Below are 27,907 nucleotides of genomic sequence, written 5' to 3'. Positions count from 1 at the left end.
GGGTGCATCCTGAACTCCTACAGTCAAATTTTGGGGTAGCATATCCTGCTACCCTTCAGAGACAAGGGGAGACTCTTAACAAAGATCTGTTCAGTCAGCAAATTTGTTATCCCCATGCTCAGTGACAGGCACTATAGATAAGTGGGGAACACAGCAAGAGATAAGAGTAAGGCAGAGATGCAAAAGGAAAAGAAAATAGAAGTGTTCCAAAGAAGAAAGAAATCTCAGCGATGGCTAGATTAGTGCAGTGCTTGTGTTAATGTAAGTTGTTTAAATCCCAGCCATCTGCTCCCACATCAAACACATACACGCTGTACTCCTGATCTCACTCCTCCTACACATACATATACATCCCAATAATAATCTAGTGATTTTCCACAGTTGATAATAAAAAAATACACTTGATTCAAACCAGTGGATTGTGACCCAGATCTAAGTATAAATATAGTGGGAGTCCAAAGTTTCTTTAGTGACAGTCTTACTAAATTATTTGGCCTGTTTTTAGCCACATCGGATATATTTTTTTTCTTTTTAAGGTTGTTATGAACGTTGTTTGTAGCAGCATCAATAAGCCAAGAATTCACATACTCAATCCACAGATTACTCATCATTGCCTGTTCATAACAGAATCCTAAAATGTTTAAGATTTCTGATGCAAATCAAAATCTCATCATCGCTTGTCATTACTAAATTAAATGACAGGATAATAACATTACATTAAAACCATTTTTCTCTTGATTGAGTACCTTTTTCAGAAGTGAACCTTGTAGATGTATATTTTTTTCATCAGTACTATAAATGCACTTAGAATCCAAGATAAAAATAGAATTGAAAAGGGAGGAGTGGAGTGGGATGTTTTCAAATTATTGATGAGCCTCTTGAATCTCAACCATATTTGACAGTGCAGTGCTAGGGAATGGAGTAGTTCAGTTCAATTTCTTGAGACTTAGAACTATATAAAGGAGGCTCACAGGTCAAACTTGGTCTTTACTGACACGACTATATGTTCTTATCATCAGTCATATGGCATTCCAATACAAACTGGCTGTTAGTGACCTGTAGGAACTGGCGCTGTTCTGTTAACTCTAATAAGATACTGGTTTCAGATAGGTCACAGCTTATGTGGGAAATGAATTCCTAATCTGCCAAAACAGAGTAGATTCTTTCGATTTACTGTTGTGAACTCTCTTGGTCGTTCTTTCTGTCTAAAGCTAATTAACCTTTCAGTCACACCTACCATCTCTCCATCTGGCCCTTGGCCCACTTCTTTGTGGCCGGTCGACCAGTCCTCATGCCTCTGAGCCCATCGTCTTCACTTGCCCTTGTACCCAGAACTCCTTTTCCATTTTAAAGTCTTCTGTCCTTTAACGATGTTGCTTCCTCACATCTTCCACCTTTAATGTTATGAAAATCATATACTGGAGCAAACCTTTTACTTTTTGCCTCATTTAATATGATCCTCATTAGGCGGTAACATGTCAGCGATAACATGTCAGTAAAAATCCTAAGCTCTCAGAGAAGTTGACATAGGTACAGACTGAAACAAGATGGGCCGTGAGTTGACAATAGTTGAATCTGGGTGATAGGTGCATGGGTGTAGAGGAAGTCAGTATGCTATTTTCTCTAGTGTTATGTTTGAAGTTTTCTATAGTAAAAATTTAAAATTTAATTTAGCTCTTTAGGATCCATTTTTTAAGATGCTTTTTTTTGAGTTGGTGCATGGAATGGGTAATATACAGGATGGGTTAGGACAAAACTCTGATCCTGCCATCTAAATACCCCACTCTCACCCCACCCTCAAGGACACAAATAAAATTCTTTAGAGCCTGGAACTGCAACTTCTCTCTTCGTAGGTCATGAACGTGATTACCAGAATCCTGGTACACCTACCTCCCTCTTCTTGTTAAAGTGCCTAGATAAACCCATACAGAAACGCACATTAACTTGGTCCTATTTATTAAGTCCCACTGTGTTTACGCTCTGTGCTGGGCATTGGGAAGGGGGAACATGAAGTTATGATCGCTAAGGCTGGAGTTCCATCAGATGACCTTCCCTCTCTCTTCTGAAGAACTTAAATCAATTGCAGTTACTAATGTACTTTATTCCCTCTTTTTACATTATAATAGTCTTACTTCTCGTTTGCCAAAAACTGGAGAAACCATCCATGGACATAAATTTTTTATTGGCTTTGGAGGGAAAGGTGCCAACCAGTGTGTCCAAGCTGCTCGGCTTGGAGCAAAGACATCCATGGTGTGCAAGGTAAGTGTAAAGTACAGTGGAGAGGATTCTAGAGGTAAGAATCTGGTTTTAAGACCTGAGTTCAATGTTTTTATTTAAGGTTTGTTTTTTTTTTTTGTTTTTTTTTTTGTTTTGTTTTTTTTTACTTTTTAAGTGATCGATACAGTGGCATATAGTAGTGCCCTCACGATGTCGTACAACCACCATTTCTGTCGAGTTCCAGTACATTTTCATCATTCCAAAATAAAACTCCTTTCTCCCCATCCTCCTCCTCCCCCTCCCCAACTCACCCACGCACTCCCAAACCTTGGCAACCACCAATCTGCATCCTGTCTTTATTCTGGATATTTCCTATAAATGGAGTCATATGATATATGGTATTTTGTTTCCGGCTTCTTTTTCTTAGCATGTTTCCAAGGTTCATCCACCTTATAGCATGTATCTGTACTCCTCTTTGTGGCTGAATAATATTCCATTGCATATGCCTGTTTGTTTATCCATTTACCTGTTGATGGACGCTTGGGCTGTTTCCATCTTTGGGCTATTCTAAACAGTGCTGCCTTAAACATGCACGTACGTGTACTTGTTTGAATACCTCTTTTCAACTCTTTTAGAAGTTCATTGTTTTTAAAGATTTAAATAGGAGAGAGTAATCTTCCTTGTCCTTTGTTAGTTTCTACTTCACTGAATCCTCTGGGAAGTAGCAATCCTCAAATAACTTAATGCTGCATTCCCCAAATTGAATGAGTGTATAGGTAGAATTAGCCTCCTCCAAAGGGTTTCTCCAGTCCAGCTTCCTAACAACAGCACAAGTCATCCTGCTTTTAGTAAGTTTAACTGTAGCAACACAGCTTTTAGAAACTCGGTCTAGTAACTGGTAATTTACTCATCCCTAAGTTATTTTCTTCTAATGCTAGATCTTGGATCAGAAATGAAATTGGGCCTTAATGAACTATACATACTGATCTTTAGGCATAGTTCTGTTTTCAGGTATGTAAAGAGATGATATGTACAGTGCAGTAATCCTATTTCCATCCTACTGAAATTATTCGAAAATAAAGCAAACTTGGCTGCCAAAGGTTCAACTTTTGCATCTTTAACGAGATTTTAAGATGCTATCATTACTGGTATAACAGGAAATGTAGTTTATTTTATGGAAGCTAGACTGGGTCTGCACATCTGAGGATAAAAGAAATGTGAGAAATTTAAATGAGCTCTCTCATGTGAACTGGGTAGATTTTTACCACAGTTTCTCTGAAATGTCACTTCCCATTGCATACAGCACTTCTCTCTCCAAAGGAGTCTTTAAGTGATGCATAAACTATACAATTATCAGTTCATCTACTAACGAACCGTAGCTTTAGTTCTAATTTATGATTCACAGGATGTAATTCTCATCTGGCTATTTGGTCAAAAACATCACTTGAAGCACAAAATTGAGAGGAAGAAACCCTCACTTGCTAAGACTGAGTTCTTGATAGATTTAAAATATCAATTAATCAGCAGTAAATTATTGATGACCTATTATGTGCTAGAAATTATGGAGCTTAGAGAAGGAGCTGATGAAAAATGTTAGACCTACACTTGATTAGAAATTAAGGGTTTGGGGAGTAATCAGATAGTGCTGACTTAAGGGGGTTTGGGAACTGAAAAGAGGATTTCATTTCCTGGCTGGGAAAAAACTTGGACAGATAATTGGTATTAGAAGCAAGGGACCAAGAATGGCTGCGCTGAGGAGAGGGGAGTTCTCTAGAGCTGGAGCTGTTACAAGAGAGATTGGAGAACCCCCTCTTGGAAGCTTTATAAGAACTGTTCATGTAGCCATTAAAGTCAAAAACTGGATGTCCCCTGGGATCTTATGCAACGCGAAGATTTTGAGATTGGTTTTATTTTAGATCTGTTGAATTTGAGGCAAAGAGAAAAGCAAAATAGAAATATTTGAATTGTGGAATTAAACTTGGGAAATGAATCACGAAACCACAGGAGTGGATATGAGAGGAATAGAAGACAGAGGGCTGTATTTGGGGAAACATTCCATTTAGGAAGATGGTTAAAGCAAAGATGGTATTTGTTCTATTCTGGTCTGTGTATGACTGTTGATGTTAGCACCTGTACAGTTCTGAAGTTCTTCATGTCTGCCATTCCCCTGATTTAGTTATCTAGTATTTAGGCCCATAGTGTAATTTAACCTGGGTGTCTTACAGAGGATAAGAAAACAAAGCTTCAACTAAAACCTATACATGGTTGCTTTGCTTCGACAAACTGGGACTGTTAGACATGGATTTATTTAAGCTTAAACAAATTGCATTATATTCTTAGACTTCTTAACAAGGAAAATAAAATCTCTTATAGTGGGAGTTATCGTTATCCATTAATCATGGTATTTCTTTTCATTGTGAAATATGTATTTTATTAAGCAAATTAGCCAAAGTGTTTTATGGCAGTTTGTTAAAGATGACAAATTCCAAGTAAAAACCAAAATCATTAAATTACTCGAGATTAATTTGAACAGATGGAACTTAAAAAAAAGAAAGAAAGAAAGAAAATTTCCTATGGTTTTCTTAGTAACATTGATTTGTGCTACTGCCCTACTACGAACTAAAATTCAAGCTCTGATGAAATGAGTCTGTTTGATAGCACATGCAAAACATCTTATATTGAGCGAAGGAGAAATATTTGTCAAGATATTGTGGTAAGGACTATTAATCAAGAGTCCATCAATATGCATACAGTAAAATATACATAATGCAACACTTCAAGTAGTCACAAGTTGTATAATCAGTGTTCAGCTGTCACCGGCCAAAGTGGCAATCCAAGGATAATTGGCAATGATATTTTGAGATTAAAAATCCAGACAGATACCATACAAAATGAAAGTCTTCTTGGCAGGGCAAAGAGCCTGTTAGGATACCTTTCATAGGACTTCACCTAAGTGTTTTCTTCTTCTCCATTCCATTAAAGCCACGTGTTAGAGAGGAGGAAAGTATTTTAAACGTCAAAACTGACAGCTCAGATGGACCATGGTAGAATAATGAGCTGAAGATGCAGTGGTCCAGTCTGAGCCAGAGACCCTGCTTCCTATGCAGATGGAAGGAAGCCATGAGCAGACATGGACCCAAATGACGCAGATCCAAAATCAGCAAACTGGGAGGACCTTCAAGAAATTACCTAGTCTTGCTTCCTTCAAACATGAGACTCTCTAAACTCGAAAACGAGTAGCTGTGTGTTTTCCTTTCAGAGACGTCAGGTCTGGGGTTCCGTGACAGGCACTATGTTAGACCAGTGCTACGCAAAGTCTGGTCCTCAGGCCAGGCTGCAAACTCGCTGGTCTGGACAGCACAGCAGCTAAGAGTGAAGAGAAACAGTTTGATAATTTTATAGCTCTTGAATATAACAGTAATAAATTAGGCCTTGTATTTTATATGATTCTTTTCATTATTGTGTTTTATAAAATTATTAGTCTGCAAATGGATTGAAAGTGAAAAAGAGTCATCACCACATAACTTGAAAAGCAGTGTATTAGAGTACCCATCATCTTAACCAAAAGGAACCTTCTGTGCTAAGTTCCTATGGGATGATCAACTAATTGTACATTAAGATTTTAATTTTCAAAGATCAAAAATTGGTCACCAGGCCTTTCCAGGTAATATATAATGAAGTGAAATCTGTCCTTTCTTGAACTCTATTGAAAAACCACAGGCTAAAACTAGTCGGCTATGTTGACTGGAATGCCAGGCCATGTGTCCAAGCACAGGAGAGCCCATGACCCTAACCAAATAAGTGACCCTAACCAAATAAATGACCCTAATCAAACAAATAAAATGTGCCTCATATAGGAAGAATGGAAAAAATAATTGGATTACAAACCGATCGCCACTGTCAGATAAGCAGGTCTGATAATGGTGACTGTAACATTAACTCTGTATATTAAAAGCCATTATCAAACACCCACTGGAGGATTTAAACAACCAGCAAGCTTAAACAACTTGAATTTTATGTATTTCTTCATCTTTTATGATAAAGCCGCAAGTGACAAATTAAAAAGTTAATATGAGGGATTTATTTAAAAAAGCAATTGCTGGGTTTTGTTACATGACAACAAATGCATCTCAGTCTCCTAAAGCTGCTGTTCATTTGACCCTCAGGCACTGAAGAGTCACAGTATGTCTTGAATCACGAAGATTAAATTACATTCAGCTTAGTTTTTGTGCAAATTATATTTTCACCTATTTTAACTTTGAAAGTTGGTACCCTGTTTAAATAGTTATGATAACATTTTTAGCAGAACATTCAATTTCACATAACCTTTTATTTACCACAAATATATGTCGATGGGTGGAATTACTGGATGTTGTCTGACATCTAGAACTCCAAGCAGCCCATTGCTCAGCGCTGGGTTGTTGTTCTGAACCATGGAAGCCCCTGACTGGCTCTTCCTTCAGTGCAAAGCAAACCTCCCCAGTGGAAGTATCTCAGTACCCTTAGCTGGAGACGTTCCTGATCCTGCTAAACCCAGCCCTTTTGTTTTCCATGATCCTAATTCACATCTCTCTACAGCTGCGTTGTTCAATACAGTAGCTGTTAGACACGTGTAGCTGTTTAGATTTAAATGTCATTAAAATAAAATTAAAAATTGAGTTCCTCGGTCACACTGGCTGCATTTCCATCCTCCATACTGGGCAGCACAGGTACAGAACATTTCCTCACTGCAGAACGTTCCGTTCAGCAGTGCTGCTCTAAAGTATTCGGGGACAGCTGAGCCCAGGACTTCCTTAAGAGCAGCCGGGGTTCTGCGAGTTGCTTTAGCATAAGTGAGTGGTTGTCCACAGTTGCTGATGAGCTGGCATCTTTCACGTGGAGCAGGCGCACCAACAGGCTACCACAGACTGTGCGGTTTTCCCAGAATCCTTCTGCCCCAAAGTAATTCACTGCTGCAACCAGAGTATGAGAGTGCCTTTAAAGGAACACCCTTGGAGAGAACCTTTCGTTAGCCATGACTAGAATAGTATGGGCGCCTGTAGTCATGTCCCTTTAAGAATGATAAGTAGGCACTAGGAAAACAGGCAACCAAGATGATCGTATACTTACAGAACACCTTTTTTACACAGGCTTAAGGAGGGATAAATGTATGCTAAGTTAGAGTCTTCAGTAAGCTTTTAAGACCAGACTTTAAGGAAGATTGTTTAGGCAAACAATATAAGATGGTATTGAATGCTGAATTACTTATTATCCATTAGGAATGTCATAAAGGTCTGGAAATAAGATTAACAAGGGGTAGAATAGAGAAGGTAGGCCTTAAGCTGATGCTTGAAAAACAAGTATGTTTTGATTAAGTGGAGAAGAGAGGACTTCTAAGTTCTCATAAGTGAAGGCAAGGAAAGAGAATGAATATATTGTACACACATAGTGTTTAACATAGTCAAATGATAATATCAAGTTAATAGTGCCTCTACTGACCACTCTGAAAAACGGAAATCCAACTATTTTTGCCAAACATGAGTTTTAGAAAGATAGAAGCAGAATCAACAAGAAGCAAGCCTGGGCCACATCAAAATGAGACTAGAGTCAGCAAACACAAGCCAAAGAAATCTATCGGGCTTCACAATACCTTGATCCCCATGCTGGCCTCTGATGGGTCCCTCGCCCTCAGAGGATTCTGTAGGTCACACCTGTCCGTGCTCTCACTTAGTTGACTTACTACCTAGTACCAGGCAGGACTGTGCTCTCCCTCTTCATTTCATCCACACACACAAAGCTTTACAGCCACTTTCCCCGCTTTTGTCTTGAAACCTGTGGTCTTCAACTGGAGCCACACACTGTAATCACCTGGAGAGCCTGCCAAGGTCCCACCTGCAGGGGGTCTAACTGAACTGGTCCCAGGTGTAACCTGGGCGTCAGGACGTTTATAAGCTTCTCAGGAGATACTAATGAGCAGCCAAGGCTGAGAACTGTTGGTTCCCCGCCTGCCAGAGATCACTCACAACCAGTCCCACCCTTCAGCCTGGCTCAGATGGAAGTGTGTGGCAAAATGTCGTCAAGAATTTTAATGAGCTTGATAATGGCAGAACTGAAATTAGATTCCAGGTTTCCTGACTCCCATATGCCTCATGGCCAAGATACTTAACATTTGCATATCAACTTGATTGCCAATGTGTGATGATAAAAATAAGGAAGCCTCCGAAGATACCTATGAAGCTTCCTTATAACAGTCCTTATTGTTAGGGCCTTTCATTTGTATCGTTCACTGTGGTTTTCAAGATACTTGCTCTCAATGGCAGGCAATGAATGACACCTTTGCTTGGGTTCTATTCCTCTGACCTCTGGTTATCAATTTTCAGTTAGTGGGGAAGAGGCTTAAATTTGAGTTAAAAGTAAGCAAAGGCGACTGGAAGGTTTTCACTTCTCCCAACCTTTTTAAAAATCCAGAAGAATGAATGAATGCATAAGAGGTTTTGAGGGTGGGGGAACAGGGAAAATGGCATTTTGTTAGTATAACATTGCACATGTCATACTGTAATACAGAGAGAAAAAAAGGACTCAGGTCTGCATTGCTTTTCGTCCACATCTTGATCATAATTTAGATCTATTTGAAGCTTAAACAGTATTCCCAAGGCATAGATACCCTCCCAGGTGTCTTATCTTGTTCCAGTGAAAATAACAATACATAGACCAGCATTTGTTATCCTAAACCATTAATGGAGATGTTATGTTTTTATTAGAATAACAGTAATACATTCTCATTTTTAAAATAATTTAATGCACCCACATGCTTGCTTCCATGATCAAATGCTCTTCTGTCTGAAAATAGGAAGCAACAGGAAGAATTAGAGCATCAGAGAGAACAAGGTGGGCACAAAAGTAGTTTATAAGATGAAATTTATAAGATGAAGCAGCCTGATGATAATGATGATGATAATACTAAACCCTTATTTAACCCTTTACAGTTTTAAACATGCTTTCATGCATATTATTTTATTTTATCCTCACAGCATTGGAAGTGGCATTTAAATCGGCAGTCAGCAAACATGGTCCATGAGGCAAATCTTGCCTGTGTATTCTTATAAGTAAAGTTTTATTGGTACACAGCTGCATCCATTGGTTGGCAGATTTTCTTTGGCTGTTTTCACACTATAATGGCAGAGGTAAACTGCTGCAAAAGAGACTGTATGACCTGCAACATCTAAAAGATTACCTATCTGGTCCTTTATAGAAAAAAAAATTTCCAACCCCTGATCTAGATAGTCCAGAAGCTCACCAGGAAATTTTATCTTCACTCATTGAAGATAGTGACCCAAGTAAATCTCTAGGCTTCTTTCTGTTGATATTTTGGAGAGGAACAATTCTCTGTGGATGAGCAGAACACACCAGGAGTGGCTAAGACCTGATAGACACATAATCCATTGATGCTCTGCTTACCTGCAAGACAGAGAAACAGAAGTATAGTTCAGGAGTAGCAAACCTAAAGGCCTACAGGGGCCAAGCAGGTCACTTAAATAGCACTGTGTCAGGTGGGGCTGTGGTGAACCAGAGAGCACATACTGACTTTGGGGCAGTTACAGCTGGGTGGCCTTGCAGGCATACAGGCCCAGTGTTACCAGAGCCTCCAGAAAATCTGTTTGTTTTTATGAAATCTAATATTGAGATATTGGCAGCTGGTTAAAATTAAAAATAAGAGGACATCAACACAAAAACCTGCCCATTGATGTTTATAGCCGTTTCATTCATAATTGCCAAAACTTGGAAGCAACCAAGATGTCCTTCAGTGGTGAATAGATAAATAAACTGGTACATCCATACCACAGAATATTATTCAGCGCTTAAAAGAAGTGAGCCATCAAGACACAAAGACATAGAAGAACCTTAAATACATATCACTCAAGCGAAAGAAGCCAGTCTAAAAAGACTACATACTGTATGATTCCAATGTATGACATTCTGAAAAAGACAAAACTATAGAGACAGTAAAAAAAATCAGTAGTTGCCAGGGGCATGGGGGCAGAGAATGATGAATAGGCAAAACACAGAGGATCTTTAGGGCAGCAAAACCATTCTCCATGATGATATAATGGCAGAGATATGTCTATACATTTGTCAAAACCCATAGAATATACAACATCAGAGTGAACCCTAATGTAAACTATGGAGTTGGGCCGATACTGATGTGTCAACATAGGTTCACTGATCATCACATCTGTGCCACCCTAACCATGTTATCTACTAGTGGAAGAACAATGGGTATCCAGAGGAAAAATTGAAGTTTCATTACCAGAATGGATGCGAGGAGGCGAATACAACAGAATTCCACTGTATCAAGTTAGCAAGGGCTTTTTAAATTCCTCAACTTTGCCATCCATGTCAGGGTCAAGGGAGAAGATAAGAACCAAAAACATCAGGCAAGTCATTACAAAGATGCTGTCAACAAAACAGCTGAGATTCATAAATATTGTGGATTGTTGATGGTGGACAGCTCTGTCTTGGTGGGAATTTCCACGTGACGGGATCAAAAAATGAGAGTGAGCCTACAGAACGTGTGATGGTTACTAAGTGCTTCACATTTTAGGCAGACTCTAAGTGGAACATTAACATATAACAATTCTTTGGGCTGCAATCAAGTCTAGCAATTTACATTAAGAAGATTAATTAGTTAATGTTTATAAAGTACTGTGCAGATATGCCCTTTTAAAATGCTAAGTATTCTAAAGGCTACATTGTAGCATTTTACTAAATGTAGAAGATCTAACGTTCATCATTTCTTTGGTACAGGTTGGCAAAGATTCTTTTGGCAATGATTATATAGAAAACTTAAAACAGAATGATATTTCTACAGGTAAAATTTCATCTTTTTTAAAGTTGGTTTTTATAATTTTCTTCTCTGATCTGATTACAAGAAAAGTTGGATATAGAATAGAATTATTAGATCCTCCCCTGGTGGACAGAGGATTTTTATGCATGGCTTTGTCTAGTCTTGCTTAAACAGCCCATGGCTCATTCTTTCACGTACATTCCTCCAGATGGGAATAAAACAATAGGTTACAAACTTTTATCTCATGGAAATGTTTCAAAAGCAGGTGACAAGAGAAAACAGGTGCTATATTCACAAAAGATATTTTAAGAAAAGCCATAGAGTATCATACCTGGAAACGATCTTAGAAACTATCATTTCACAATGAAACTATCATTTCACAAAGCGAAAAACCAGAGAGGTCCTGAATTTGTCCAAGAACAGACAGCTAATTGGAGCTGGAGCCAGGGCTAGAATGGAGATCTCTGGCTCCAGTTCAAGTTTCTTTGCTGTTGCCAAGGCCGCCCGATCAACATTCCCATCTACCTGCCAGGCCATAATTCCTGATGAGCTGCAAAGCTTATGAGAATGAAAATAAACCAAGCTAGTTCATTTTAGAAGTTTGACCATTAGCTTTTCATCTCAGATCTGTCATTTCTGTCACTGAAGAAATATGGTGGTGTAGAAAAATGCATACGTACACAACTATGAATAATTTCGGGGAACTGGAAGCAGGGGCGGTTTGCTGGGTTGTTACTAATGTAGAGAAAAGGTGCAACTAAGTGTAAAGACATTTTCCTCATTGTATAGGTGATGAGTATAAATTAGCACTAATTATTTATTTCTCTTTTATCATTCCAGATGGTTAAAGGTTAAAAAGTTTTCTAAGGATTAGTGGTGCATTGAAGTTGTTAAAATAAATTATCCATGCCAGGCTGTATATATGTGATTATAATTTCTTTTTTCTTTCAGAATTTACATATCAGACTAAAGATGCTGCTACAGGAGCTGCTTCTATAATTGTCAATAAAGAAGGTATGTGTTTTGCATATTGGAGTGTCATTTCATTAAATGATTCATTTCCAGAACTTAGAGCAGAAGCATCAATTTTTACCCTAATCCTATGGATCCCTTGCCATACCCACCATCCTAAGGCCTAAAGCATGATCTTTGCAATCTAAATATGTTTCCCATTATCTTTATTTCCCAGGTCAAGCACTCAAATATAAAATTGTCTATCCAATACATATGAAGCATTATACAGTTGCCTCAAAATAATATTTATATCTTGTAATGTCTCATTACCCTTCATGTGAACTAAGAATTTATATTTGTCTCTAAAAGCAGTTATTCATCTGTCATTTCAGTTACACTAGGTAAATAAATGTAAATAGATAGGTGCAAAAGAAAGTTGATGAATCATATTTATAGAATGTTTACTGAGCAAATGGCAGTAACTAATTACTTCTAACTTATCGTTAGTGTTCAATTTTGCCTACTCTTTAAACTGCAATCAGATCTCAAAAGTCTATATATACAACTATGTCAGTCACAAGGCTTTGCTATAGTTGAGCCATTTATCTTTGAAAACAGTAACTTCCTTTTACCCTCAAGTAAAGTTGTCATAATTTCTACCATTTTAAGTAAAAAAACACCTACATAAGATTTTTCAAATCAGAATTAATATTCAGAAAGACCAAGCACTGGATGGGGCACCTAGGACAGAACCTAGCCCATTATGGGCAGTCAGTATGCATTGTGTTAAATTAGGATTTGTCACAGTATGTCTTTAATTTATAATGCAGTTTCCAAGATCATTTCTCGCAGAAGGTATATTTAGCTCTATTCTAGTGATCCCAAATTTGCAATAGATCCTGAATTTGCAAAAGACAGTAGATAAAAGTTTTCATTCTAACAATAGATAGTCTGTGTTCATTACTTTAAGCTAACTCTTAAGTAATTATTGCTGCTAACAGCAGTTCATTCCCTGCCTTAACCTCTTTTTTACGTTCTAGGGATATCTTCGAGTTGTTTCTTCCTTATCTCTATACAAAATACTACATTTTCACGCAAAGATGTAATTTAATTTTGTGTTTTGAGTACCTATCATGGTAGACTTTGTCTGGTTTTTAGTGTATGGTAATGCCCGCAAGAGTACAGTTGTAGTAGAAGAGCTAAAACAAATACCCAGAGGGGTGGCAATCAGCCCCTTTAAATGTAGGAGTGAGTAGCAAGGTAAAGAAAGGAGTTCAGTTTTAACAAGTTAAAGTTGAGGCATGAATGAGCTAGCCACATGGCAGTGTCCACCAGACAGCTGTGTCTTGGGCTTGCTGTTCATTAGCCAAGGCCCGGCCGGATATTTGGATTCAGGAGTCAGCAACACAGAAGCAGCAGCTGACTCTAGCCGAGAGAATGAGATCACTGAGAGAGAAAATGAAGGAGGTATGCCGTCTCTCAGTGTGTGGGTACTTTGAATTTTTCCAGTACCGAGGCTGGGTTTATGCTGAACCATCCCCACTTTATTAAGTCCTCTTTGTGGCCAACAAACACATCTGTGGTAAGATGACAGGCTAGCATGTGTGCTGTATTCAGAGGTAATTTTAGGTCATGTCTATACAAGAGCAGCACAAGCAGCCTACGGCGCAAAAAGTGACTGCTACAACTCATCCCTCTAGATCACTGTTGTCCAATAGAAATATAATGCAAGTCACATATGTGATGTTAAATTTTCCATTAGCCACATTTTAAAAAGTAAACAGAAACAGGTAAAATTCATCTTAATATATTCACTAACCCACTATATATCCAAAATGTTATCCTTTCAACATGTAATCAAAAAGTTCTTTAAAATTAATATTTTACCTTCTTTTCTTTGTACTCAGTCTATAAAATCTGCTGGTATTGTACAATTAAAGCACATCTCACATTAGACTAGACACATTTCAAGTGGTCAATAGCCACATGTGGCTTGTGCTCAGGACTATCTTATTGGACATCACAGCTCTTGAGAGTTCACCTGACAAATAAAATGCATGTCCACATCTCCTGCATTTAGGTGGTATTGTAGAAAGTGGGTCTAAGTGATGAGTATATAAGATACCTTAGCCTTGCTTCTGTTTGATCTGCTATAGTCTAGTCCAAATATCTTTCTTTCTACCTTATGTTATTAGTACAATTTTCCATCTGTTAAATATTATAAAATGTGTTTTGATTTACAAAATCACTTTTCAGAATACCCTAGGGTATACCTTGAACTAACTGCATACTACAGAGCATTAGTGTTTAGCATTATGCAAGTTTATTCCTGTTTATACTCATCATTATGGTACCTGCCATTTAAGATTAAGAACCTTTACCACATACATTGTACCAGCCTTCTCCCATAAAAGAAAATTTTAAAGTATGTTATATATAATTTCTCAGATAATATTCTTTGTATATAAGAACATCAATAAGGGAAATCATTTTTAGATTTTGCTCAAAATGATTAGAATAATATGAATCTAACTGAGATACTGTAAAAGAAGATACATTAGGAATAAGAAATTTAACCTAAATGGCCTAGAAATGTTAAAATTGATACCTACGACAGTTTCCATAATGACTTTGTTAAGAGTGGTTGTAACATTGCAGAATATCATTGCTCGGCTTTGCTTTGTTTTAATATAAATATGTAGAAATTCTTTGCAGGCCAGAATATCATCGTTATTGTGGCTGGAGCAAATTTACTTCTGAATACTGAAGACCTGAGGGAAGCCGCCAAGGCCATCAGCAGAGCCAGAGTAGTGATCTGCCAGCTAGAAGTGACTGCAGCGACTTCTCTGGAAGCCCTAACAATGGCTCACCGCAGTGGAGGTGATTTCACGTATTTGTCATTCTTCCTAGAAAAGCTTTTATCAATGTCTTAATTACAGTTAACCTTTTAAGCAAAGCAAGGCTTTTTCTGTAGTAAAATATTCTTTCTCCCATCTGTGAGATTCACTGACTTCCTCTATTTCTTGATCATGATAGAAAACCTTACAAATAGGGTAAAAAATAATATGAGTAGCATTTATTTATGCCTTACTATTGAATTGTATGCTTGAAACTTACTGGATTTCATTAATGTCATTATAATAAAAATAAATAAATAAATTCAAATCTAGAAAGAAAGGGAGGAAGGGAAAGAAGGAGGAAGGAAGGAAAGGGGGAGAGAGAGAGACAGAGAGAGAGACAGAGAGACAGAGAGACAGAGAAAGAAAGAGAGAGAAAAAGAGAGAGAGACAGAGAGAGAAAAAAAGAGAGACAGAGAGAGAGAGAAAGAAAGAGGAAGGAAGGAAGGAAGGAAGGAAGGAAGGAAGGAAGGAAGGAAGGAAGGAAGGAAGGAAGGAAGGAAGGAAGGAAGGAAGAGAAAGAAAGAGAGAAAAGAAAAGAAAAGAAAAAATACGAATAGTAACTAGAATCTTTTAAGCAGCCCATTGTCCAAGATACAGTGTAGGTTGTAGGACGATTTCCATTCTGAGAAGCAGAGGCTGCATATCATGTATAATCACTGCCCAGCTACATTTTGATAAACACCTCTAGAAATTGAAGATTAGTTCTTTCTCCTTTTTGTAAAATTTTATTATCTTTTCCATAAACAACAAGAGATTATTTATATGTAATATTTTCTATGTTGTCAATGTCCTTTAAGCAACTTTGTTTGTTTGACCTTTGATTTTAGAAATTCTCAAACATACAAGAGCAGGCAGAATCTTTAAAAAAAAAAAAAAACGAACAAATGAACAAATGAGCAAATAAAACAAAACAATAACAGACTCGTAGAAACAGAAACCAAAGAGATGCTTACCAGAGGAGGGAGTGGGGGGCTAGGAGAAAAAGGTGAAGGGAAATATAGTCAATAGTATTGTTATAAGTTTACACGGTGACAGATGATTACTAGAATTAGTGGGGTGATCACACTGTAAAGTATAAAAATATCAAATCACTATATTGAACATCTGAAAATAATATAAATAATATAATATTACAGATCGACTATACTTAAATTTTTTTTCAAAAGCCAAAGCAAACAGAATTGTGTAATGAATCCAGTCGCCCAGCTTCAGCAGTTGTCAGCCTTTGGCTAACCCTTGATTCCTCCGCTCTCCCACCAATTCCTCCTCTCCTACCCCAGGAAATAACAGACTTATAAAAACCCAGATAGTTTCTTCTTGTTTGTTGTTTTGTTTTGTTTTTTTTTTCACTAACCAGTGGGGAGAGCATCTTCTTAGTTAGAAGCCCATTTCCGACCCTGTTCGCTTTGTGGTCTTTGCAGAATTATCTGATTTTTCTGAGCCTTATCTGTTAAATGCATATAGAAACACTCCCCTACAGAATTGTTCTGAGACTGAATAAAATAAAATATGATGCCAAGCTGGTGTTGTAAGTCTCAGTAAATCCCAATTTTCTTCTCTCTTTAATTTGGATAATATCCTGATCTGAGCACCATTTGGTCAAAAATAAAATAAAAATAAAAACTAGCCACTCTAAGACAATAGCTTCTAGTTGATATTATGATAATAGTTCTGTGATTTATATTAAGAAAAACAGAGAGAGAGAACCACATTGACTATTCCAGGTAAAACTTTCTCATCAATATACAAAACTGAAAAAAGAAAAAAATGAACAGTAAGAGTGTATGTCTGTGCGTGTGTCTGTGTGTGCATGTGTTTGTGTTAAGTGATTTCTCCCAGAGTGTATAGTGTTCTACATAGAAATAAATGGAAAATAAGTTACCGAAATGATTTTGGAGAACTTTTAAATGTATGTACTGATTTAACAAATCTTCCTCATGGCAAAACAACATGCCATGGCAAATTCTCACTGACATTTAATGTATTTTTAATGGACTCGAAGCTGTCAGAAAGAATTCTGAGCCAAACCCCATTTTGTTACATTTTCTCAGAGTGTCACAGATAAACTCTAGTGCTTATGGTGAGCATTCTCTGCCTTGCAGTCCTCTTACTTGGGTGATATGCACACAGTGTGCCACTTCGTTCATGCTCCTGTCTTTCCTTTTATAGATCAGAGCACATTCTCATGTAACTTCTCTTTTTTTCCTGCTATCCCTTGCTTCTCAGAGATCACTGTTTCCTCTCTCCTAATTACTTGTTACCTACCGAGCTTGTGGAGGAAAGATACAACAACCACAGTTGAGGATCCAACCTTTCACAGGTGAGGCTAGAGTTAGCCAGATGGGCAGGCAGCCTGACCTCTGGCTGTCATTTGGATGGGGTCCAGAAATGCTTCCTCCATCACCCGCCAGGCACTTCTTCCAGTTACGGAGCTGTAGGACCCTGGGGACACCAGAAAGGGGGTTAGGTAATGGCGGGCCAAAGACCACTTAGCCTACTTCACATTTTTGTGAAAAGCCAGCATGCCTAAGTCTGCATGACCTTATATAATAATACTGCAAGTAGTAATACTTTGCATTTATATGTACTTTACAGCTTATAAAGCACTTCCCTATGTATTTGATCCTCAAAAAACTTATGACGAACATATGGCAGGCATTATTCTCCCAGATTAAAGCTGAGAAGACTGAGACTAGGAGAGGTTAAGTAATTTGCTCAACCAAGGTCATACTTTTAGTCAATACAGAAACCAGGATTTCAGACTCCAAGACCCAAGTTCCTCGACCACACTTTACATAAAGAAACTTCAACATCCCATTGATTTCTAGTAACTGAGACTGTATGAAGAATATCTCTATAAAAGTAAAATCCATGAATTATAACATTGTCCAACATGGAGCCTAAGCTTTGAGTATTTTGCTGCTCAAGTCACAGAGAAAGGACCCTAGAGTGTTTTCAGCAATGTGTCCCCCACTCACCCCATTAAATACACATACACATGTCTACGGCCATGCCACCTTGAACATGCCCGATCTCGTCTGATCTCGGAAGCTAAGCAGGGCCGGGCATGGTTAGTACTTGGATGGGAGATCACTTAGGAAGACCAGGTGCTATAGGCAAAAAAAACAAACAAACAAAAATACACAGGTTCACAAGCACACACGCACACATGCTCTTCTGTCCAGAACTTAGCTGGTCCCCATTTGGTAGTTACTAGCCAGACGCAGCTTAGATCCTGTACTAAGAGAGGGGTGTGTGTGTGTCTGTGTGAGAGAGAGAATATAATGCATCTTAATTCTCGAGAGAGAATAGGACAATGAAAGGAGCACTGTTTAGGAGTCATGAAGCGTGGCCTTGAATTCAGAATCAATCACTTAGCAAATGCGGGACATCAGGCAAGTAAGTCATTTCCTTGCTCTGGGCCTCAGTTTCTTCTGTAAAACAAGAGAATCGGGCTGAGACCTCTCACAGTTTAATGCGGCGACGTGTGAATGGACTGGTCACAGCGCAGACCAGGCAAAGCTTCAAGATCTGTTGAGCACTGAGTGTCCCGCCCATTGCCCCACGAGACTGCATATGTGTTCATCAGTATGATTCCACTCACAAGAAAGACAGTGAAATCATCATCCATCATCATCATCATCGTCTATGGGTGTATTATCACAGCTTCCTTATCTCTACTATTTAACCAGTGATAGATTCTGAATTACACACACTGTATAACTAGATTATATATCAGTTGTTTAAGTACAGAGGAAAAAGGGCCTCCCATCGTTGTGTATACTGCCTTGGGACTCTTTTGCTGTCTTTACTAAAATGAAAGCAGTGATTTTAAAGAAACAGCACACGCAACATCAAAAATGAACTGGTGGCCCTCTGGGCGCCCTAGGTCGTGATGCTGTGAGGTAGGCCCACAGCAGAACTGGCGCTGCAGCTGCGTGTGACGAAATTATACATGTTGGTTCTGGTCTTTATATCCATTTCAAAAGCAAATGGAATATCACAGGCACAATTATAAATAATTGAGATCGTATAATCGCCAAGATTAAATTCTAGGTAGAATACAAAATATCTTTTAGTGCCACTTTAGTCCGTTTCCATTTGGCAAACAAAACTTCTTGACTGGCCACCTTGACTTTCACAATAATATTGTCCAGCATGTAGCCCAAGGTTTTAATGTTTTTGCTGCTCAAGTCACAGAAAAGAGCCCCTAGACTAAGAAACTGCCACGCCAGTGTGTGGGGCTCTCCAGCCTTCCCAGTTTCTTTGCTTAGGATGATTTTCTTCCCCTGTTTCTCTGAGGTAGTTATTAGGGCCTTTGTAACTGTCCAGGCACCGCCCTCCATGGTGCCATCACTAAGAGCGTCTGTCTTATTTCTGTCTTTGCACCTATACGGCTGCCCCCCAGGCCTCCCTAGTTCCTCACTGGCATCACTGTGCCAGCCAATGACAAGCTGCTATGATGTCCTGGAGTTCAGTCAGTCTTACGCTGTAATGAATAATATTGACTGCTGGGTGCTATCGGTCACCTCTGTGTCTCCAAGTTACTCTGTGTTTTCTTGTTTTGCATGGTTCCAGGATGACTTCATTTTTTTTCCATCTTCTCTATTACAATTTTGCATTCTTCTTTGACTAACTATATCTACTGTACCGATTCTTCATGTTTTTTCCATCATAGTAAAGTATTTATGCTTCTGTATGATAGTACGAGGCAAAGAGAGTCCTTTCTTTCTGGCATTTTTACTTCTCCCCCAAATTTCGTTACTAGTCAGACTGAGCCTATGTATGCAATTACTACTGGTAAGAATGCTTTGTTTCCCTTGGTAAAATACAAACAAGTAAGATTTGATTCATTTTTATGCAATATTTATGGTCAAATTAAATTATGGAATTCTTCATTCCAGTGATTGTTGCTTAAGAGCCAGTAGAATTGTTTCTTTAAAGTTTGTTTTTATTGTGGAAAATTTCAAATATATATGGGTACATAGAGAATAAGCAGTATGGTAAATCCGTAGGTACTGTCATTTAGCTTCGGTAATTATCAACACGTGACCAACCCTGCTTCATCCCTGCCCAAACTCATCACTCTCAACCCCCCATTGCAACCTCAGGCTATTCTGAAGCAAAACCTAGACATCTCATTTCATTCAAAGTGTGTTTGTTTTTGATGTAAAATATTACTATATTTTACAACAATGTCTTTGCATGGTGTATACCTGGTAATCTGTGGTCATATTTTTTTCTCATCAGTCTTTTGTAATTAATCACTTATTAGTTTAGTGAATAACCTCTCAGACTCTTTTCCCTTCTATGTAGGTATATAAATATACATATAGCTATATTTTATTTGTTTTGTTTAAAAAAAAGAGGGGGATGATACCATAGATTTTATTATAAAACTGCCTTCTTATAAATAAATTCTAGAAATCTTCCCATGACAAAACAGAGGTCTACTTCATTCTTTTTGACAGCAGCAGAGCATTCCATTGGATGTATGTGTCATAATTTTTTTAACCAGTTTTCTCTGCTTGATGCTTAGGTTTCTTTTTGTTTTTTTCTGTTACAAACAGAGCTGAATGGACATCACTGTACCACACTTGCATGCCTGTGTATTCTGTAGGACAGGCTTAGGAAAGGAATTGCCTGATCAGGGATCTTTTGAGATAAAATGGAACTTTTATAAGAACAGCTCTACCCCATTTTTCCTAACTGGTAGTTTGCTCTAACCTGTGCTCAGATGCTGCCGAGTGCAGAGTTGAGGATCATATAGGTGAGCAATGGTGTCTCAATTTAAGAAATAAGAAATAAGAAACAACATATTTGTTCTGAAAACCTAAAATGTAAATAGGTGTGTTAGAATGCTGGGCAATGAGGGCCTTTATGCATGACTGACATCTCTAAGACCTCGCAAAACTGGGAAAACAAATGAGAGAGATTGTTGCCAGGCTACAGACTCCAACAGAAGGCAGAAGAGATGGGTGGACAGGCGGGGGTGTCAGGCTGTGTGTAAAGGACAATATAATAACAGTAATAATCCTTTACATTTGTACAACACTTTACAGTTTACACAGGGCTTTTACATCCCTTTTCTAATTTAAGCTACACAATAACCCTGTGCAAAAATATGGGCAGCCAAAAATATACCATAGAATTTCCGTGGGTAGACATTCTGGATTCTAAAATAATGAAAATCTGGGGATAGCATCATCCCGTAAACCACTGGACACAATCCACTGGCCAAACCAAAATGTTAAGACCAAGGAAGGTGCAGAAGCAAACTAGCTAGCCTCATCAGGCAGAAGTAGTGGACAGTTTCCTTTGGCCATGTGCTGATAAGCAGCTCCCCAAGAATGTGGAATGGATCGGTGCCAAGACAGGTATGGAAGAGCTACTTAGAGAACTCGTCAATGTGCACATCCCTGATCTTACCTCAAGAGATTATGATTCAGTGGGTTAGAGGTGGGGCCCAGAAATCTTATTAAGCCCTCCTAGTGATGCTGATGCACAGCCAAGTTTGTGAACCACACTGTTCTGGAAGAGTCTCTGAGAACTGCAGCTAGAGGATTTTACTCTATAGACCTCTAATAATTGAGGTTACTAAATATGTAAGTCCATGGACCTGGGTAGAGGAAAAGAAGACCAACCAATCTAGTTGGGCACTTTGGTGGATAAGTGAGTGTTTTGATAAAGGGGAAGCTTCCCAAACAAAAGCTGTTTTAAAATGTTGTAAATTGGAATTGTGGGCTTGTGCTGCTATGGACAGCATCCTGGCCTAGAAAGGCAACTATTTTAAATATAACCAAACCCTGGACTTAAAGCTAAAGGACCCCAGGTAGGGGACCCAGCCTACACAAGTCCCAGTATATGACCTTGACCATGACCTCATTTCTCTGAGGCTCACTTTCCTCCTCTGAAAAATGCACTTCTGAAACTGCAATGGCTGTGCTATTCTCATTTGCCCTGTTTCTGCTCTCCCCAGCCTCCTACCGTCTCCTAGTCTGAGCTAGCTCTCAGACTGATTGAATTTCTCCTCCTTTCCCAGTCTTTCCTTTATGTTCTTAGATTGTTTACAGTAGCCAAGAATGTAAGCTTTTGTGTGAGTATATATGTTTGCGTGACTAATTCTGATATATTTGGAAGATATACATAAGTGTTCAAAATATGTATATGTACATGAGCTTCCTACGTACTAGTCCTACCAGGAAAATTTTGAGCTCTTCATTGTTTCTTTTCTGTCATCTCTTTTTTTCTTTCCTGGAAAATGGATTTATGAATTAGCCTTGCAACTAAGCATTTAAACTAACCCACAAAAATGTTCACCAGCCTGAATGTTCACATTCATACAAGTCCTTTCGTGCCACATTTAAAATCTTATTTAATCCTCTTGTTGCCCTTCGCCATAACTTTGTAATCACCTTGGTTACAAATATTGATGCCTGCCCTTAGAGCTGAAATGTTGTAAAGTGAGAAGTAGAGTAAATGGAAATAAGGAGTTGGTACCGGACTATCATAGAGATTGAGATTTTAGACTTTTCTACATCTATAACTACGTTAATTTTTAATCTAATGGGAGAAGTGGTTGCACTCGGGGATTTCTCTCACCGAATGTCTGTAAATGCACCATATTAAAAATGAGAACCACTGAACCCCTCCTCCATTTGTCTGCAGTGAAAACGTTGTTCAATCCAGCTCCTGCCACTGCTGACCTGGACCCCCGCTTCTACACTCTCTCGGATGTGTTCTGCTGCAATGAAAGTGAGGTAAGGACGGAAGGTTTTGCTCATTTCATGAGAAACCAAAGACTCGTTTAAATGAATAAGCAAAGAAGCAGGGCTAACCACATCAATTTGATTGCATGTGAATTCTTGGGCCCAGTGAAAACAAATTTCTCAGTTGACGGGGGTGTGGAGAAAGGAAATTAGTCCTAAAAAAAAAAAAAAGGTTCTGAGTCATCCCCATAATCTGGCACTTATCAAACCTCAACCGATGTTAGTGTTCTCCCTGCTCTCACGTTATTGGTATTTTGTTTTCCTTTTTCCACGTTCTATTTACTAATTAGTATTAGAGTTGCCAGGTTTAGCAAATAAAAATACAGGACGCCCAGTTAAATTTGAATTTCAGATAAACAACAAGTAATATACTAAATGAACTTATACTATAAAATTATTTGTCGTTTATCTGAAATTCAGATTTAACTGGGTGTCCTGTGTTTACTCTAGCAACCCTACTTAACACAAACCCACAGGAGCGTTTGCTGTGGCCGATTGTGAAGATCCTGTGACTGCATTTGTAGACAGACATCGGTTCTCCATTGATGCTGTGGGAAAGACCTTGGGGTCCCCTCCTTTAGGGGAGCACCCTCTCAGTCCCTCTGAGGGTCAAAATTTATAGATCTGCATAAAACATCTATCAGTGTACTCATGTTGTATCATTTACTCTGAAGCATTTTAGGAAGAAAATTCCAACATTTCTCCCTTTTAAAGCCAGACAGTTTTAGACCCGGGCTCTCTCGACATCAGGAGGCCAGACATATTATACAGTGTGACATGCAGAGATAGAAAGTTAGCAATTCGTGAACTATAATGTAGTGTTCCATTTGGTTTGAAAGCTGAAAGACAGTTTCTAGGATTTCCTAATCTGCCTTTTTGTGAATTTCATCGCTCAGAACATAAAGTAAACAAGAAAGAGGACTGCCTGCCACAGAAAACTGATTTTAACAAACCACAATTGCATTATGCAATATTTCTGAGCAACCACCAGGGCCAGGCTTTGTGCTAAGAAAAAGGAATTATAGGAGATAGTGACTATTTCACAAGAGGTTAGATTATCCTCAGCTGCCAAACTGACTTAGATTTCCCTGCTAGGTACTTACAGAGCACTGTATTTATTCTTTAAACACTCGACAGTTCAAATTATTTGTTTAATACTTTTATCTTCTCCATTAAATCATTAGCCCTGTAGGGACAGGGACATCTGTCTTATTCACTATTGTATCTCCAGTGGCTATCCCTATGTGTATAGTTATCTATTGCTGCATAATAAATTATCCCAAAATGTAGTAGCTTACAACAGGAATTATTTATTGTCTCTCACGGACTCTGGGCATCAGGAATTGACACAGGGCACAGCATGGCGTGCTTCTCCTCCATGATGTCTATGGCCCCGAAGACTCAAAGGCTGAGAGCTGGAATCATCTGAAGCCTCCTTCACTCACATGCTTGCTGTCTGATGCTGGCTGCTGGCCAGAACACTCACACATGGCCTCTCCTTGTGGCCTGGGCTTCCGCACAACATGGAAGCTGAGTTTCAAGAACCAATAAACAGAGAGAGAGCACCAAGCAGAAGACATGTTGGCTTTTATGACTTAGCTTTGGAAGTCACACAGCATCTCTTCTGGCCCATTCTATTATTGATTAAGGCAGGAAAATACACCCTGGTCCCCCACCTCTCAATAGAAGATTGTCATTGTCACAGTGTAAAAAGAACATGTACAATGTTATGTATATTTTGATACAGTTATCTTTGGAAATGACCATCTGTTAAACTATAGCTGGCACATAGTTAGCACCTAGTAAATGCTTATCGAATGAATGAATGGATGAATGAATGAACAAATGAACAAACTCTGGTCTTTGAGAAAACTGATCTGAAAATGTAATGGAAAACGAAAAACTTTAAAAGCTTAACAATCTTCTAATCAGAATAATAATGTAAATTCATGCTTTAAGATGCTCCCTGTGCTCCACACACAAACCATTGCTATATAAATTTAAAAAGAGATAAGGAAAAGATACTCACAAGCTCAAAATCAAAATAAATAACTCCACAGGTCAGAAATATAACAGAATCACAGAGCATTCTGCCCAGGGTATGCTGGACTCCAGTCCCAGAAGCAGGTATAACCGGTAGGAAGTTTGCCTCCTATGGATAATAGGTACTAAATATGTGCTACTCATGGGAGCTTGGAGCAGTGCCCACTGCTAGAAACCAGAAATGCTGTGCTTGGGCTCCCCTTCTAGCAAAAAAGGTAGAGGAAGCTGCTACTCCTGCTGCCAAGACTACAGCCTACGTAGGGCTCCAAACTCAACGAGATAGGAGGTCAGAGATACTGCCTCTGAGCAGGAAGGAAAGGTACCAAGCCAACTGCTGACTTAGTGACTGGATTGGCCATATCACCAACAACACCAGAACAGGAACTCTATATTGCCAATATAACACCTTGCTCTGGTTTAGAGACCCTCAGAAGCCTAATGGATGCAACTAAAAAACCTTCGAAAGGCAGGGAGAAGCCTGGTGGGAGCTGAAGTGTGAAGTGTGAACACTCTAACTCACAGGGAGCAAGGCGAGCCTCCAAAGGAGAAACACAGTGCTGTGAGAGTTTACCAGTGGAATCAACAATCTCGAGATCAATCTGCACAAGAAGAAATTCAAATAATAAAACAATTCCCAAAAGACTGTAAAATAATTATGATTAAGACTGTCACTCACTAAAAAAGAAGAAATTGTGGAAGAAAAACAGAATCGAAGCAACAATATGCAAATATGAAAACCAATCAAGTAGAAGTCTTGAAAATGAAAAAACAGCATTGAAATTTCTAAGCACTTATTAGAAAGATGAACATTAGACTAGAATGAAGAATTAGTAAATTAAAAGAAGACCTCGATCAATTCACCTAGAAGTGGAAAACTCAATTCACCCAGAAAGTAGCACAGATAGAAAAATATTTTTAAATATTAAAAAGGAATTTAGAGAAATAAAAGATAACTTGACAGACTCCAACATACAGCTAGTTGGCGTGGAAGAAGAGAATGGAGGGAACTGAAAAGAGGAAATATTAGAGGAGAAACTGCAAGGTGTTTTCCACGATTGAAGAAAGGCGCGAGTCCTCAGATCAAAAGCGCACTAAAAGTCACGTGGCACAAATAGCCATAACTCTCTACTAACGTACATTTGATGAAACTACATAAAATCAAGGGTAAAGACAGAAAAATTTTAAGCAGCCAGAGAAAAAAAGACAAGACTACATCTAAATGATAAGAATATCCAATACTTCTTTGCTCGTAACAGGAGAAAATGGAAAAACCAAAATATTCATGAAAAATAGAATACATTTTGTTTAACCCCTAGTACATTTCCGTATGGAATTCTGTGCAGTTTAAAAAAAAGTAGAGCTACATATGTCAACATGAATTAAATAATGTTGAGAGGGGAAGCACTTCTCTAAATAATATATATAGAAGATATTTACCTACTTTAAAGAAAAATATCTGAAGCAAAAGTAAAATTAAGATTTGTCAAAGGTAGATGGTAGGTACATGTCTGTTTATTGCATTTTTTTATGTTCAAGTTTTTTCATTAAAGAATAGTTTTTTTTAAGTTTTTAGAAACCACAAAGAAGTCAGTGTTTCTGAAAATAGACCAACCCAAGAGACTTAAGTAATCCCAGTAATGAAAACTAATGAAACGTAAAAACAAAAAAAGAAAACAGCCTCAAAGCCACTTCAGACTGAAAGGGTCTGTGGAGAAAAGATGGTAAGGGATGACACATGGTCGCTTAATGAAACCTGTGCTACTGGGAAAACTGCAGCAGCCGCCCTGGGGTGATTTACCGGCGACAAAACGGAGCGGTCCCGGGAAGGGACAGACCCACTCCTAGGAAGAGATAGTATACACTTAAACTGTAATACAGTAAAGACAGAATTTACTTATAAGCTTTCCGAGTCCAGAAGCATCGTGTAATTCATCTAGTCCAGTGATTTTTCGGCTGTCTACCTCAGAACCACAGAGGTCCCTCGGAGAGGCCGGAGGGGCGCCTCGGGGGTGCGGGAGCAGGGCTGCCGCCCCTCAGGGCTGCTTCAGCCAGGGACCTTTCCACACCCCGGGAGAGAGCTCCTGTGCAAGCCCCTCACTGTGCGTGACTGGGGGAGAGTCACAGGGCGAAGTGGTGGAGACCCGAATGTCACGATGACGCTTTTTCAGCTACGTAGCAGTGGCTCCGCTACTCTGCTGCCGTCTTCTCCAGCGCAAACAAAAGAAATGAGTGGTATACAAACTTCGAAAGCTGGGATTAGTAACATGAGAAAAGCATTACGGCCCGGTAGAGGCCCAGAAGAATTGCGTCCTCACATGTTACAGGCATGATTTCTATCAAAGTCATTGGCAGCGGTCCCTCCCTTTCTCCTTTCCTCCCTCCCCACTCTTCCTTTCTTTCTTTTGTAGGCTTTTCTTTGTTACCCCTAACTTTTTTTTAATTAAATTTATTGGGGTGATGTTGGTTAATAAAAAAATCACAGAGGTTTCAAGTGTACGGTTCAATAACACGTCATGTGTACTGCATTGTATTTACCACCCAAAGTGAGATTTCCTTCCATCACCCCATATCTGACCCCTTTAACTCTATCTACCTTCCCACCCTTCCCTTTGGTAATCGCCTAACTGTTGTTTGTGTCCATGATTCTCTGTTGGCTTGTCATGTTTGTTGCTTTCAGCTTTATACCACATGTATAAGTGAAATCCTATGGTTCTCAACGTTTTCTGTTTTACTTATTTCTCTTAACATGATTATCTCAAGGTCCATCCATGTTGTTGCAAATGGTGGTGTTTCATCTTTTCTTATGGCTGAGCAATATTCCATTGTATCAATGTACCAGATCTTCTTTATCCAATCATCTATCAAAGGACACTTCGGTTGTTTCCATGTCTTGGCCACTGTGAAAGCTTCTGGGTATTTACCCAAAAAGTTTGAAAACATTCGTAAAGAGTTATGTACCCCGATGTTCCCGCTCTTTATTATGGAAATTACTGTAGATACACACACAAAAGCTGAAAGAGCGATACAGCAAACATTCATACTTTCTACATAAACAGTTGTTAACATTTTGTTCTATTGCTTCCCCTCTCCCCGTGTGTATTTTTGTTTGTGGCGGAATCGTCTGAGAGTAAGTTGCAGATAACATAATACCTCACCCCTAAATACTTAAGCATGCATCTGCTTCAAGGAGCCACAATACC

General features: G+C 38.7%; 1 protein-coding gene and 1 pseudogene across 2 annotated transcripts in view; both read left to right on the top strand.

The window, feature by feature from the left end:
- Positions 1 to 27,907, top strand: part of RBKS (ribokinase) — a 77,260-nt gene that overhangs the window by 17,730 nt on the left and 31,623 nt on the right. For both annotated transcript variants that reach the window (XM_016145353.2, XM_036224068.1), the window contains exons 2-6: positions 2,127 to 2,259; positions 11,002 to 11,065; positions 11,993 to 12,055; positions 14,711 to 14,875; positions 22,564 to 22,655. In XM_016145353.2, the coding sequence (XP_016000839.1) occupies positions 2,127 to 2,259; positions 11,002 to 11,065; positions 11,993 to 12,055; positions 14,711 to 14,875; positions 22,564 to 22,655 (517 nt within the window). The remainder of the gene's footprint in view (positions 1 to 2,126; positions 2,260 to 11,001; positions 11,066 to 11,992; positions 12,056 to 14,710; positions 14,876 to 22,563; positions 22,656 to 27,907) is intronic.
- Positions 17,896 to 18,014, top strand: LOC118605810 (annotated as a pseudogene).

This window comes from Rousettus aegyptiacus, unplaced genomic scaffold, assembly GCF_014176215.1.
Source record: "Rousettus aegyptiacus isolate mRouAeg1 unplaced genomic scaffold, mRouAeg1.p scaffold_m13_p_7, whole genome shotgun sequence".
Taxonomy (NCBI): Eukaryota; Metazoa; Chordata; class Mammalia; order Chiroptera; family Pteropodidae; genus Rousettus; species Rousettus aegyptiacus.
Note: the sequence above shows the minus strand (reverse complement) of the source record. Positions and strands in the feature narration are given on the sequence as shown.